The sequence below is a fragment of the Plutella xylostella genome, chromosome 5, assembly GCF_932276165.1.
Source record: "Plutella xylostella chromosome 5, ilPluXylo3.1, whole genome shotgun sequence".
Taxonomy (NCBI): Eukaryota; Metazoa; Arthropoda; class Insecta; order Lepidoptera; family Plutellidae; genus Plutella; species Plutella xylostella.
Genome location: NC_063985.1, coordinates 5,657,687 through 5,672,789, shown reverse-complemented (window position 1 = coordinate 5,672,789; position 15,103 = coordinate 5,657,687). Strand labels below are relative to the sequence as shown.

Genomic DNA, 15,103 nt, shown 5'->3' with positions numbered 1-15,103 from the left:
TGCCACTAAATTTCAGTCGTTATGCTAAACGAGCCGGTCAGGGTATATCGGGTGTTCCGCAAATTTAGCATAACAAAACATATTAACATTAACACCCCTTTGGCATGTGCTTTGTTTAATCCGAAACTAGAAATTACTCTGTAGATCGTAGTGTAGATCAGTTGACTATTCTGAACACCAAATACTGTTTAAAGGCGATAACGTTGAATTAATTTATGTTTTTTTTGCCATTTGCAAGATAAAAACACCATCATACTATAATACAGGCTACATAAAAACAACATTGCTGTGTTTTGATTGAAAATTACACAAAATAATAAAGACAAAAGTTTGCGACTGTATCTTTGTTACTTTTTTGTGCATAAACTGCCGAATTAACCGAATCAGCCTTAACAATATTTAATCTTGATTTGTTATTGGTAAGTATATCGGCATATCATAGTGGCACTTTTGGATTTAAATATCGTCAAGCTTACGAACAATATTATTTTCTTTAATAAGCTGAATTGAGATTACAATAATTTTAGAAATATCAGAATATGGTAGAACTGTTCAGACGTGTTACGAACTTTTGCAATATCCCTGTCAAAATTGAACGTAACCTATATTAACAGCAGGGCTTGGGTTTTAGACGGTAAATTGACCGATTTTAGAGTTGAAAACACAACACACCGTTTGTGTTCTCCGTTGTTTAAGGAATTAAATCAAAATAATTCTAAACATTTATCGACATAGTTTATCAATATTTTATTGTTTTAGGTAATTAAGCAACTGCGTCAGCAGAACGAAGCATCGTCGGTAAATGAATGCTTTACAGTTAGACCGTGAGGTCGATTAGTCGATTACTACACTCGGTGTACCTACGATATTGTTTCTGGATGACTAGACTAGACTATCCAACCCAAATCTTTCTTCTATACAAAACAAGTATGCACTAGGACTAGGAGTTATTTTATGCGTAGGTAGGTAGTAGGTACCTTTCTCATCTTGATTATCATTTTTGAAACAAAAAATACCTTTACCTTAAAAGTTATAGAAGCTAAAGTAACAGTAAACACGGAAGATTATATTGTATTTCGATGCGGATACAATTTCTGATAAAGCAATAGCATAGCATGGACATGCCATTACATTAGAGGAGAACCAGATAATATCCTCACAGGCATTGCCAAAGACGTTGCGGCTAAGCTCTTACCAGATAGACAACAATGCAGAGGCTCTTTGTATTAAACATAATTGAATTAGATCTTGCTGAGATGCTGACCGAAATTGAGCCGAAGTATTCCGCAATAGTGTTCAGCGTCTGGAATAAGGCTTTGTCCAACGAATTTTTTGTTAGCTTACAACTGGCTGCATGACTATCGCAATTACAATTTATTTCATTTATAAAGTGATGTATGTATTACCTAAAATATTTTAGCAGAAATCAGTAATGCAAAATATAGAAAATACTTCCAAAATCATAGGCTTCGACTGGTCGAAGTTCGTAATTTATTAAGTAAGGTTTTAATTTCAAATACATTTTCCCTATTTTCCGAATGTCTTTCGTCCTAATGATTTAAAATATATATATTTTTTTAGGTAAGTACTCAACTAATTTTCTAGGTCCCATAAGCAGATTTTGTTTTATTTGAGTCATTTTTTATAGGTTTACAAAATGCAAATATTATTATCTGTATACATCACAAACTGTAAGCCATTGTAGCGCAAATAATCAAGATGAGAGCGGGTCCGCCCGGCGCATCGCAAAAAGGCGAAACATTTTGAAAAGGCGATTTCTCGAATCGCAATACAATGGGGCTGGCCCAGCATTGTATTCTTACTAGATGATAGGTTCTACTAAAACGGTTATGCCTATTTGAATTTGGCTTACATTAAGCTTAAGCAATTAAAATGCCTTATCTTTTTTTTTTCTTAGGTACGTAGTATAATGTTAACTCATCAAAGCTAATAAATAATAAAATCAATCGCCTGCCAAGCATAATATTATAGTCAGTGGTAAAAAAATCCGACCCGTATTACGTAAAGCCAAAAATTGTCGGTGTGAACTTATGTTGCGGTTGTGCTCGTGTCATGGGCAGTGGCGCTAGCGTCGCGTCTGCTAGGAGAACTACGAGTATTTCTCCTATATATCCATCATTTAGATTTTAGATAAACGAAAAAACCTATTTCACATAAATTCCACCATGATTGGTAATTCACTTGACCACTGCAAATTAATGTGACTGTGTATGCTAAAATAGTTCATTAAATATAGCGGAAATGGACTGTGTTCTAGGCGCTCAGGATTCTTTCAACGTAAGAATGTAACGTGATTTTAACACAATCATGTTGTTGAGAATACGGTACACTTTTCACTTTAATACAAGAATATGTTATGGATTCTGAATTGTAGGAGGTATGTAAGATTCAACTTGGGAAGCAATTCCTACATGACTATGTACCTTAGGTACTAATTCCAAAAACGTTGTAGAGTAGATATTTTATATTCATATTATTATTGGTGAAATAAAAACTGCAGATAAGAATTCCTTCAAAATGTTTATAAACTTAATTTCCTTAAATATGTTTCGAACACGACGCCGCGTCGTCTGAAACTTACGTTCCGTTATTAGTTATTTAAAACCATTCCAGCTAAACGAAAAGTCGTAATTCGACGTGGAACTTATTGACATAACCGAGATAAGATCAAGCTATTGGATCGAAGAGAATGTACTCTACTAATGACTTAATACAATGCTTTCATGGAAATTGTACGATATTTCTGTGCGGTCGTGCTCTACCCGTCATTAGGTCGTCAACGTTTTCGTTTTATTTGTTCTTTGTACAGAGTAAGGCGGCCCCGAGACGATCAATTATATTGCGCAATATTGACAATTGTGCAATATAATTCATCGTCTAGGGTTAATATTGAAGATTGCGCAAACATCATTTGGATTAAAAACTTATTGCACATATTATTGTTATTGTAAGTCTAAGGTCCGCCTTAGCTGAGTAACTAATGTGATTAATAACTGCAATGCTTTACCTAAAACGTAGGTTGATAAATGTACCGACCATATCGGTAAAACTCTGTAATTGATTTTTATGTAATGAACATTACCGACATAATTACATAACATAACATAATATTAATATTTTATTAATTAATTAATGAAATAAATAAATATGTGGGGACATCTCACACACGGCCATCCGACCCCAAGCTAGACAGAGCCTGTGTTATGGGTGTCGGACAGCAGATATATCTACACAAATACATAGATAGATATTAAGTATAAATATGACCCAAGTACAAATATCTGTCTTTAAACAAATATCTGCCCCAGCCCGGAATCGAACCCGGGACATTCGGCATAGCATTCACGGCCACTAACCACTACGCCATTCGACCGTCTAGAACAGATAGAGTTCGAAAAAGCTAATTTAACATAAACTAATAAATAAGGTAAAGCTAAACAAGTGCCAACATAAAAAAAGTGAATTAGGGGCACAATTTTATTCTTAGTAATTTCTGGCGCTAACGTGACGTACGTTAGCGCCTCGTTCCTCTTTTTTACTCACTTAGCTCCAATTTCTCCATAGTCTGTTAGATCGTAACCAGGGAAAGGTTGATCAATTATACGTGATCTCCATATTAAATTCTTGACAGATGTGTCAAAAGTCAACCACTTCTCCCTGGGTTATGCTCTAACCGACTATGGAGAATTTGGCACTTAGGGTACCAGTTATTTTTTTTTTCTACAACCATAAAATCAGGAGTCACTATAATAATCCGTATTCTATATCGACGCTAAAGCCGCTTTATTGATGTCGCAAACGATTATATTAAACTATGGATTAAAAATTTTACGGTCGATAAAATTTTAAAGGGATGGAATCGCGTTTCTTTTGGCCCATTGTCTCACTTTTATAATGAAGACTTTGTTTGATGTAATAACGTAGATCACTGTCAACTTAAAGGAAGCTTTATAATAATATAAGTAATAATTTAATTAGTAATTTAATAAAATCAGGCACGAGTAACCTTTAAGTAAGTAAGTTTACCTATTTGAACCTAAACTTATTATATTAATATTCTTATATACTTAGCTATGTGTGTGCAGTCATCGTTATAAACACGTTTGCACATTAGCAAAGTATAAAAACATTATTAGGTACAAAAAGATATAAAAGTGTTTAGTGTATATCTATATATGCAATTATGCATGCATAATATAATGCACAATATACTATACCTAGTATATTGTGGTTGTTAGTGAGCCACTGGAGGGTTACTCTATACTGACGAAAAACGAACGTACGAGAGCTTTTGTGCAATTGGCACGTTTAATACAACGGGACAGAGTCGTGACTTCGTTTTTCGTCATATAGTGTGACCCCCCAGTTTAATCGACGTTCGTGCGTATGGGAAACTTGTCGGTCCCTAATGTTATGTTATAGTGGAACATAAATGGTCGTGCAAATTTACAGTCAACAATTGATATCGTGACTAAATACCTCAATATTTTAACCGCTATTGTGATTTTTACTACAGCGCATTAACATAAGCCACATGCAAGACTGATTTCAGAAATAATAGCTTGCTGTTGTTTTTGAACTGCTATTATTTTAAATATATAATATACGACGTGATGCGACGGCCCTTTGTCCCAAGTTTACTCAGCGGAAACGTGTTTGCATATTATATTTTTAATTGTGAAAGTTTTCCAATAATTAATTTACGTATTATTCAATAATAAATGGTTATCAGTTTCTTTCTTATAAATGCTGTATGCATACAGATAGCTAGTTTTTGTCCTCGGATAACTTTGTATCATCATATTATACATATTATTAGTAGGTAGGTATGAAAGAAAAAATAAATGTTGTTTAGTAATTACTTTCAATAACACACGCACTCGTCATGCCTCCTGAGACTGTTTTGTTGACCTACATAGCCGGCGGGACGCGGCCTAGTCGGCCAACTAAAATCATTTATCCCACCAAATTAGTTTCGGCCAAGGACGCGCTAATGTTCAATCTTCCTGACAGCTTACCCACTACCCAGTCCACAAATATGAGTGAAGCTGCGTTTGAACGGCTCTGCCTAATTACTCTCCGTTCATCAGTATGTTGTCCCTTCTGATCCTAACGCACGACCTCTTTGACGCTAGAACACGAATCATTTTCGAGTAAACGGATGTGACGTCTGGGGTCGATTTGCATGGACGGAACATTGTCAGTTTACCTTATCCAAGTACTGCAGCGTCAAAATGTTCCAAGTTTCGGCGAGTTATATCCAAAGTTCGGCAATCTAGGTAGGTCGGGGCAATCTCCTCTGTAAATGGCTCTCTAAGTAGCCGAGAGCGATCCCGACTCTACAACAAGGAGGAATGCTGTTATGGAAATCCCCTGTGCATAATCCGTATTAATAAACTGTATTGGGTTCATGTTTAGGACTATTGTTGAGTGGTGGTGGTTTGGTGTGACATTGTGGTTCAATGTCACACATAAATATTCAAGTAATTCATGAATGATTTGTGTTATATTTCAGTTACAGGCTGAGCTTATTTTGAGAGCTTGTATTACAACACAGTCCGATTCGATTCTTCATGTGTATTATTATAGAGATTATAATTTTTACTTCACTAATGTTATGTTTATACTTGTTTCAGGTAAGACGGAGATATATATTATCTACAAGAATCAACGTATAAACGAGCTCAGAACAATATTAATGATATTCACTTAGATAAGAATGTGAGTAGTTAACACTGTAGTGTAGGCTTCATTATATGTATCAGAAGTTGACAACCAGTTGCTCCCGGTGGGCCAAAGTTTTCACATTAATCTGAGATTATACAGGTGTCCTAGAAAGTATGGATCAAATAAAACATGGTCATCTGAACCTATTTTCTTAAGTAGTACGTGTATTATATAGTTATTCTCCGGTCAACACGTTGCACCAAAAAGCCATTGTCAAAATGCGTTACTTTCCCAATATTGGAATATTTATCAACACTACGCTAGCGAACAAACAAACGGTTTTCTAAACTGAAAATTTGAATGCGATTCCGAGGCTGCAAGATTAATGGCCGGAACGTTTAAACCGGGAATGACACTGCCAAAAATACTGCTGAATACCTTTTACTTCCTTGTGTGTTTGTATCTGTGTAGATGTGTGTCAGCAAAACATGCGGGGAACGCTCGCTCGGCAACGATTAAAGCGTTTCAAGCAACTTCGAGTTAGATTTTAGAGAACACTTTACCGGAAATAATGCACTATTCCGCCAGTATTGTTCTTATGGTTACTCTTAGAAGCCGTGCCATAGCAAACGTTTAAAAATAGTCAAATAAAAGTAAATATATATATATATGAACATACCTATTGCATTAAATTAAATAAACTAGTTACGTAGCTGGAAAGATAGATCCTTACATAGATAGGTGGTAGTAGAACTAATGGATGAGGATGACTGGAATAGGAGATAATGCTTTGTATTAATAATCTTTGCCTGATGATTACAGATAAGTACTTATAAATAATAATATTATAACGCTAAACATAATCCCATAAAGCACATAATAATTAATAAAACTTACACCACATACACCCAAATCTATCAATTTACGACACAGATTAAATATGACGCGAAGGGTCCAAGGCCGCTAGTTCCGGGGGGCTCGCACTAGATGGCGCCCGCATGCAAGTCATTATGCGGACGATCATTGAATTAATTATTCGACCGGGGTCGGAAGTTGTGGCCGAGTTGACTTCAACGCCGTGTGGGGTTGCGGCTCGGAGGGTCTGTGTTATGTACGATTGTACTCACGTGTTATGGATATATATTCTTTTAAGGCCCTGTTTCACAATTTCTGGTTAGTGGCTACCTGTGAGATAAAATACATGCTGTCACTGTCAAATAAATAATAACAGAGTGACAGAATGTATTTTATCTCACAGGTAGCCGCTAAACAGATATTGTGAAACAGGGCCTTAATATGACGCAAAGGGTCCAAGGCGCTCCCACTAGATGGCGCCCGCATGTAAGTCATTATGCGGAGGATCATTGAATTAATTACTCGACCGGGGTCGGAAGTTGTGGCCGAGTTGACTTCAACGCCGTGTGGGGTTGCGGCTCGGAGGGTTCTCTGTGGTATGTACGTTTGTACTCACGTGTTATGGATATATATTCTTTTAAGGCCCTGTTTCACAATGTCTGGCTTGTGGCTACCTTTGAGATAAAATACATGCTGTCACTGTCAAAAAAATAATAACAGAGAGTGACAAATGTATTTTATCTTACAGGTAGCCGCTAACCAGATATTGTGATACAGGGCCTTAATATGACGCAAAGGGTCCAAGGCGCTCCCACTAGATGGCGCCCGCATGCAAGTCATTATGCGGAGGATCATTGAATTAATTACTCGGCCGGGGTCGGAAGTTGTGGCCGAGTTGACTTCAACGCCGTGTGGGGTTGCGGCTCGGAGGGTTCTCTGGTTGGTTGGTACTCACGTGTAATGGATTGATATTCTTTTTAGTTTATTTTAAAGTGAGTATATATTTTGAAAAGTCCAATGTAAAAAAAAAAACAAGATGAAGTAGGCACCTATAATTAATTTTAATATACTTAAAACCTTAGCCGCTTTTTTGTACGTATTATTGGAAAAGGTAAACATTGTTTTATTACCTCACCTGCATTGCATACACCACACTTAACCACATAAGTTATAATTTACATACTAGCGTCTTGCGTAGGTAAGTACCCTTTCTAATTTAATTTAGTAACTAAGTAAAGAGAATCACATAAACAGTAAGGCCTCCATTTATGAGCTTTTGTGAGCCGTAATGGCGGGTGCGGGCAACTACAGTACAGCCTTTTAGGGCACACGTACAATCAGCAAAAGAGATATGTGTACCCCATGCCCCTACGCAATACAGGCTGTTGCAAAAAGGGTATACTAAGCCGAAAGGGGTCATTCTGAAAAACTTTTGTTCTACGAGTTTTAGAAAATTCACGAAAAAAATATTTCCTTTTCCATAGAAACTTTGTCACGTGACTTTTTACTATGGAGAACGAATATTTTTTTTTGAGAATTTCCAATAGTTGTTCAGAATGACCCCCTTACTCACCCCCTTTCGGCTTAGTATACCCTTTTTGCAACACCCTGTATACACTTTGTTGTGCATAAAATATTATATATATTCTCAACCTCAAATTCATACACCGTATTGTAAATTTACAACAAGATTAAAATTGACTTTGAAACACAGAAGTTTATACTTTTTACAATATTTTAAAGTGTCAAAAAGCTCTAAAAATTCGGTGTTCATGAAATAAATGGTACAACAAAAGTTTTATAATAATAGGTACCTATATTATGTTAATGTATTAAGTAGCAGTGTTAGTTCTACATTATTCTAAGAAGTTTGGCTGTATAGCCAGTATCTAGCTAGATCAGTATCAGACATCTTATCCTATTCTGATCTCGTAAGATAAAAAAAAATACCTACTGTTAACTTGTACATTTTCCTAAAAATACAAATTTGTTTCTCAGACGTTTTACATTCTAGAGCGCTGTACTCGTTTTGCGATAAAAATGAATATATTATCTTCTCTCTCTCTCTCAGCCTTCCGTAGTCCACTGTTGGACATAGGCCTCTCCTAACGATCGCCACCCCAAACGGTCACCCGCCATCTGCATCCAGCGGCTTCCCGCTACCTTCCGCAGATCATCAGACCAACGGGTTGGGGGGCGACCGACACGCCGTTTGCCGACACGGGGTCTCCACTCCAGAACCTTTCTACTCCAGCGGTCGTCGGCTCTGCGGGCTACGTGGCCAGCCCATTGCCACTTCAGCGTGCTAATCCTTTTGGCTATGTCGGTAACTTTAGTTCTCCTGCGGATTTCTTCATTACGAATCCTATCTCGCAGGGACACGCCTAACATAGCCCTTTCCATAGCACGCTGAGCAACTCTGAGCTTGTGGATAAGCCCTTTGGTGAAGCACCACGTCTCGGCTCCGTAAGTCATCACTGGCAACACGCACTGATTGAAAACTTTTGTTTTCAGACACTGAGGTATGTTTTCAGTGAAGATGTGTCGTAATTTCCCGAACGCTGCCCATCCGAGTTGGATTATACGAGCTACCTCTTTATCGAAGTTGGATTTACCTAATCGGATCACTTGTCCTAGGTAGGGATACTGATCAACAACTTCGATGGTGACACCTCCTACAGTTACGGGCGATGATGAAACATGTTCGTTCGACATGACCTTTGTCTTGTCCATGTTCATTTTCAGCCCAACTTGTTTAGAGGCATCATTGAGGTCTGTGAGCATTTCGCCTAACTCCTCCAGCGTTTCCGCCATAATAACTATGTCATCAGCAAATCGTAGATGAGAGATATATTCGCCATTGACGTTAATGCCCAGTCTTTTCCACTCTACAAGCTTAAAAACATCTTCCAGTGCACAGGTGAACAGTTTCGGAGAAATAACATCTCCCTGTCTCACGCCCCTTTGCAACTGGATCGGTTTTGTGCTATGTTCGTGTAATCGAACTGACATTGTGGCAGCATTGTACATACATCTTGTTGGATATGAGTAATACGCAAGGCGGCTCAGTTCACACTGGTTTATTCAATACCTTATGTCGGTGTCGCAGCACACGACTAGTGACACATACATATATATACACATACGCATCATCCCTCCACCAATAGCTTACGACTAATACAATATCCTAGAAATACCTCTTATAATCAACCTTCGGTATATTTCTTAAACCTAAAGTAAGACGCGTGGAGACGGGTTCCGTGTCTGGCGGCGGCGCGTCATCATCGTCATCATCATCAGCGCGGGGGCTGGCCGGGCCGGCGGCCGGCGGCGGCGCGGCGCCCGCGGGCGAGCCGTCAGGACGGAGATCAACAGGGCTTCCGTTCTCCAGACTACTTCCCTCCCCACTAGTTACACTTGTGTCTAGATCGAAGTTATAGTGTTCATCTAACTGACCTTTAAACGAAATTATTTGGTTTTTATGTCTCTTGTGCACTATACCATTACTAATGTCCTTTATCATAAACAAAATCGATCCCTCTTTCTTTAAAATAATTCCTTTAGTCCAATGGAATCTATTTTTATTAATATATTGTTTGAACAATACAACATCTCCCGGTAGGAAGTCTTTCCGTATGATTCCGCCATGATTATCATTCTGTAAGGACTGTTTATGTTGCACTTTGTTAGCTAACGGCGAGGGTGAGGGAGGCGCGGGGGGAAGCAGCAGGTCCAGCCTGGTGCGCGGCTGCCAGCCAAACACCAGACTGGCAGGACTTTCTCCTGTCGTTGAGTGGACGGAGCTACGATAGTCGAATAGATATTTGAGTAACCTATTATTCACATCATTCACCGAGCCGCCCGCTGAAAGTGCGCTTTTTATACCCTTTTTTACAATTCTTACGCAACTTTCTGCCTGGCCGTTGCTAGCCGGGTGGTACGCCGGTGTGGTCACGTGACTGATTCCGTTCAGTTTGCAGAACTGATTGAATTGTTCGGAGGTAAACGAAGTCCCGTTATCACTTACCAAAGTTCGCATAATACCAAATCTCGACATGTACTCAAATAATTTGTTAATTAAATTGGTCGACGTGATATTGTTTTTCATATTTACGCATTCTACCCATTTAGTATATGCGTCAACAATCACTAAGAACATTTCATTGTTAATCGGTCCTAAGAAATCTATGTGTACTCGTTCAAAAGGTTCGCTCGGATAAGGCCATGAAACAATAGGCGATCGCGGTGGCGTCGCGCGGAGACTTAAACAAACACTACAGTTGTTTATCATATTCTCTATTGTTGTATCAATTTTTGGAAACCAAAACTTAGAACGTGCTACCGCTTTAGTTTTTACAATTCCTAGATGAGAATTATGTAATTCCGACAACACTTTTTGCCGTAGTTTTTCTGGTATTACTACCTTGTGGCCTCTCATTAAACATCCCCTTTCATACGATAACTCTAATTTGCATAAAAAGTATGGTTTAATGAGCGGATCCTGAATTTTTCGTGGCCACCCGTCGCATACGTATCTAATCACCTGCTGAAGGATGACGTCATCGTGGGTCTCTCGGCTCAGCTGTTCGCGAGTAACGGGAAGCGCCCCCTCCACTACGAAGTTCACGTAGGCGCTCGAGCTGACGTCGCCCGCGCGCCCCGCGCCCGGCCCCTCCGACTCCTGACAAACCGGTTCCGGTAGACTGGCCCGAGATAAATAGTCTGCACTGTTTTCAGCACTTTTTACGTATTCTATAACATAGTTATACGAAGATAAAAACAGTGCATATCTTTGGAGTCTGTTTGCCGAAACTTCTGGCACTCCACGCTGACTACCGAATATAGCCAGGAGCGGTTTGTGGTCTGTGCGTAGAACGAACGGCTCGGACCTTGCATATAGGTATTGATGATACCGGCGGACGCCGAATATTATGGCCGTCGCTTCTTTTTGGATCTGCGAATATTTGCGTTCCGCGGCATTTAAAGTGCGAGACGCGTATGATATCGGGCGTTCGACCCCATCGCCCCCTACCTGCGACAGAATAGCCCCGAGGCCTCTCGGCCCTGCGTCCACGGTCAATATTAATTTTGCATCTGGATTAAAGTGCGCGAGTACCTTATCGGAACCAAGTAACTTTTTAATACTCTTAAACGCGTCGTTTTGTTCGTTCGACCATAACCAACTTGCTCCTTTCTTTAAAAGATCGTACAAAGGGGCCAATACCGATGATGCATTTGGAACGAAACTTCTATAATAATTCACTAATCCTAAGAAGGACTGAAGCTCGCTGAGGTTCGTTGGTGCAGGTGCTTCTAAAATGGCTTTAACCTTATCTTGTGATTTTTTTATGCCGTTTTTATTAATTACATAACCGAGGTAAGTGATTTCGTCCTGAAAAAAATCACACTTATCTTTTCTCAAAGTTAAACCGGCCTCCTTAAATCGTTCTAGGACTAATTTTAACCTACCTAGGTGCTCTTCTTTGTCTTTTCCTGTTATACACACATCATCTAAGAACACCAGTACGCCGTCTATACCTAATATGCTTTCCATAGCTCGCTGAAATATTGCAGGAGCCGAGGACAGTCCAAATATTAGTCGTTTGTACCTATACAGACCCTTGTGCGTATTAATGCAGGTAATGCTATCGTCGTCTACGATGGGGAACTGTGCGTACGCGGAGGACATGTCGAGCTTGGTGAACTGCTGGCCGCCGTGCAGCCGGGCGAACAGCTCGTGCGCGGTGGGCAGCGGGTAGCGCTCCACGTGCAGCTGCTTGTTGATGGTCTGCGAGTAGTCGGCGCACAGCCGCACCGTGCCGTCCGCCTTCAGCACCGGCACCACCGGCGACGCGTACTCCGCGTGGTCCACGCGCTCGATCACGTCAGCATCTAACAGCCTATTTATTTCTGTTTCAATTTTTTCTCTAAGCGCAAAAGCTACTGGCCTCGCTTTAAAGAATATTGGGGTAGCGTTATCCTTTAACTTTAATTTAATTTTAAATTTATTAAAGCATCCTAACCGGTTTTCGAAAACGTCTGAGTATTTTGTTAATATTGCGGATAATGAATTATCATCTGCACTGGTAGGTTGATCACAATACTTAATAGGTGATAACTCTAATCCGAATTTTGATATAAAGTCACGACCTAGAATTGGCGGACCACCCCCTACGATAACATACACGTCGAGTATGAAGGTTTTACCCGAGTACGTTACTGGTAATTGTGCGGTACCTAGACACTTTATTTTTCCACCGGTATAACTTATTAAATTTTTCCTACTCTGACCTAATGATACTTGTGAAAAATGTGAATAATAGGTCTTGTCAGATATAGCTGTAACTGTAGAACCGCTATCTACCTCAAATTTTAATTGAACATTGTTAATTAACACTGTTTCGATCATCGGCGCCCCGCCCGTGCAACGAATTACAAATAACTCACCATCGTCACCCTCGCTGTTAGCTTCAGCCTCCAAATATTTGACCGTCTTACACATCCTTCTCAGATGTCCTCTCTGATTGCACTTGGTACATTTAAATTTTGCGAATCGACACACATTGGCTTTATGGCTCTTTCGACCACACACACTACACTTTTCCTCCGAAGGAACACTGGACCTATCAGGGTCTCGACCCTTGTCGATTTTAAACACTGCATCGGAAGCTGCGGCGGCTGGCGGCGCGGCGGCGGCGGCGGCGGCGGCGCGCGCCGTGCGCACGCTGCTCGCCAGCTCCACCGCCTTCGCCAGCGTCAGCTCCTCGATGTCCATCGAGAATAGCTTCTCCCGCTCGGCTCCCGGCGCCATCCCCATCACGAACTTGTCCAGGAGGGCCTCCTCTAGGTTCTTGAACTTGCAGTGCGCAGCGAGGCCCCGGAGCCGCGCGGCCCACTGCGCGTGCGACTCGCCCGGCTGCTGCACTGCCACGTAGAAGTGACGTCTCTCGGCGAAGCCACAGCGCTTCTGTGTGAAGTGCTGGTCCAACGCCTTCACGATGTCCTCGTAGTCCACGACGTCCAAGGTCTTTGGTAGCACGAGGTTACTCGCCAGTTGGTAAGATTCGTCGCTGAGTGCGCTGAGCAAGATGGCGCGACGCTTAACGCCCGCCTTGTCCGACTCTTTATCCAGTTCATTTGCAATGAACCATTGCTGCAGCCTGCTCCGGAATGTCACCCAATCTTGGTTGTGGTGATCAAAGGTGGAGATTGCACCGAAAAACGGTGTAACGCTTGCAGACATTATTGCCGATGAATAATTTTCGCACGCGGGTAATTTTAAATTCGCGCTCGTCGCCACTGTTGGATATGAGTAATACGCAAGGCGGCTCAGTTCACACTGGTTTATTCAATACCTTATGTCGGTGTCGCAGCACACGACTAGTGACACATACATATATATACACATACGCATCACATCTCAACACCTCGATATAGCGATAGTCTATATGGCACCGCTGAAGGGATTGAAGCATCGCCCAGAGCTCAATAGAATCAAAGGCTTTCTCATAGTCCACAAACGCTAGACATAAAGGTAGATTATACTCCTCGGTCTTCTGTATAACCTGCCGAAGCGTGTGTATGTGATCTATGGTACTATAGCCTTTTCGGAACCCGGCTTGTTCGGGTGGCTGGAAGTCGTCGAGTCTTTGCTCGAGACGATTCGTAATAACTCTCGAAAACAGCTTGTACACATGGCTCAGAAGTGCAATGGGTCTATAATTCTTCAATAGGGCTTTGTTGCCTTTCTTGAAGAACAAAGTCACTACACTTCTGCTCCATGCCTCCGGGCTTGTGCCTTCGAGTATGACGGAATTAAACAGCCTCCGAAGTGCTATTAAAATCGGTCTACCGCCGGCTTTCAGAAGTTCTGTCGTTATTCCATCATCTCCCGGAGCTTTGTTGTTTTTTAGCTGTTTGAGAGCTATACTAATCTCGTCTAGACTGACGTCCGGAATATCTTCGGTATAGTGTCGGGTGAGTGGCGCTCGGCTATCGTGAGCACCGCTGGTAATAGGGTTTTGTGTTGTGGTGTATAACTGTCCGTAGAATCTCTCAATTTCTCCCAGAATTTCGGGCACTGATGAAACGGTGTTGCCAGTGTCGGTCTTCAGTTGGGTCAACAGAGTCTGCCGAACAGATCGATCTCTAGCAAAGACTTTGGAGCCCTTGTTTTGCTCTATTGCGTCTTGAATGCGCTTGCAATTGTAGCGTCTCATATCGCAACGTCTTGCTTTGGCGATCTGTCTGTTTAGACGTCTGTATTCGGCCATATCAACTGAAGACTGCAACCTCATTTCTCTCCGTTCTCTTATGAGACTCAGAGTCCCATCTGAGAGTTTTTGAGGTCCTCGGTTGGTTCGGGACGAAAAATATTTCGATCCTAACTCTCGGTCAGTTTCCACAAACCTATTATTTAAATCGTCAACTGTAACGCAATTCTCTAAACATATCAGGCGGTCGCAAATATATTATCTTGGCGTTACAAAATCTAGAAGAAAATTCAGCTAGCTATGCTATAAAATATACGAAACATGTATTTTGAAATTATATGTAAAAT

At 40.7% G+C, this 15,103-nt stretch overlaps 1 protein-coding gene across 1 annotated transcript; it reads right to left on the bottom strand.

Annotated features, from left to right (window-relative positions):
- Positions 1-10,076: 10,076 nt before the first annotated feature.
- On the bottom strand, positions 10,077-13,786 carry LOC119692855. The gene is made up of 2 exons (XM_038114395.2): positions 12,991-13,786; positions 10,077-10,210 (listed from the first exon to the last, which is right to left on the bottom strand). Exons 1-2 carry the CDS (start codon positions 13,784-13,786, stop codon positions 10,197-10,199), a joined length of 810 nt encoding a protein of 269 aa, XP_037970323.2. The 3' UTR covers positions 10,077-10,196.
- Between the last annotated feature and the right edge of the window lie 1,317 nt (positions 13,787-15,103).

Bases quoted from the DNA above. Each gene is read 5' to 3' on its own strand.
- LOC119692855 (XM_038114395.2), bottom strand. From the start codon at position 13,786: ATGTCTGCAAGCGTTACACCGTTTTTCGGTGCAATCTCCACCTTTGAT.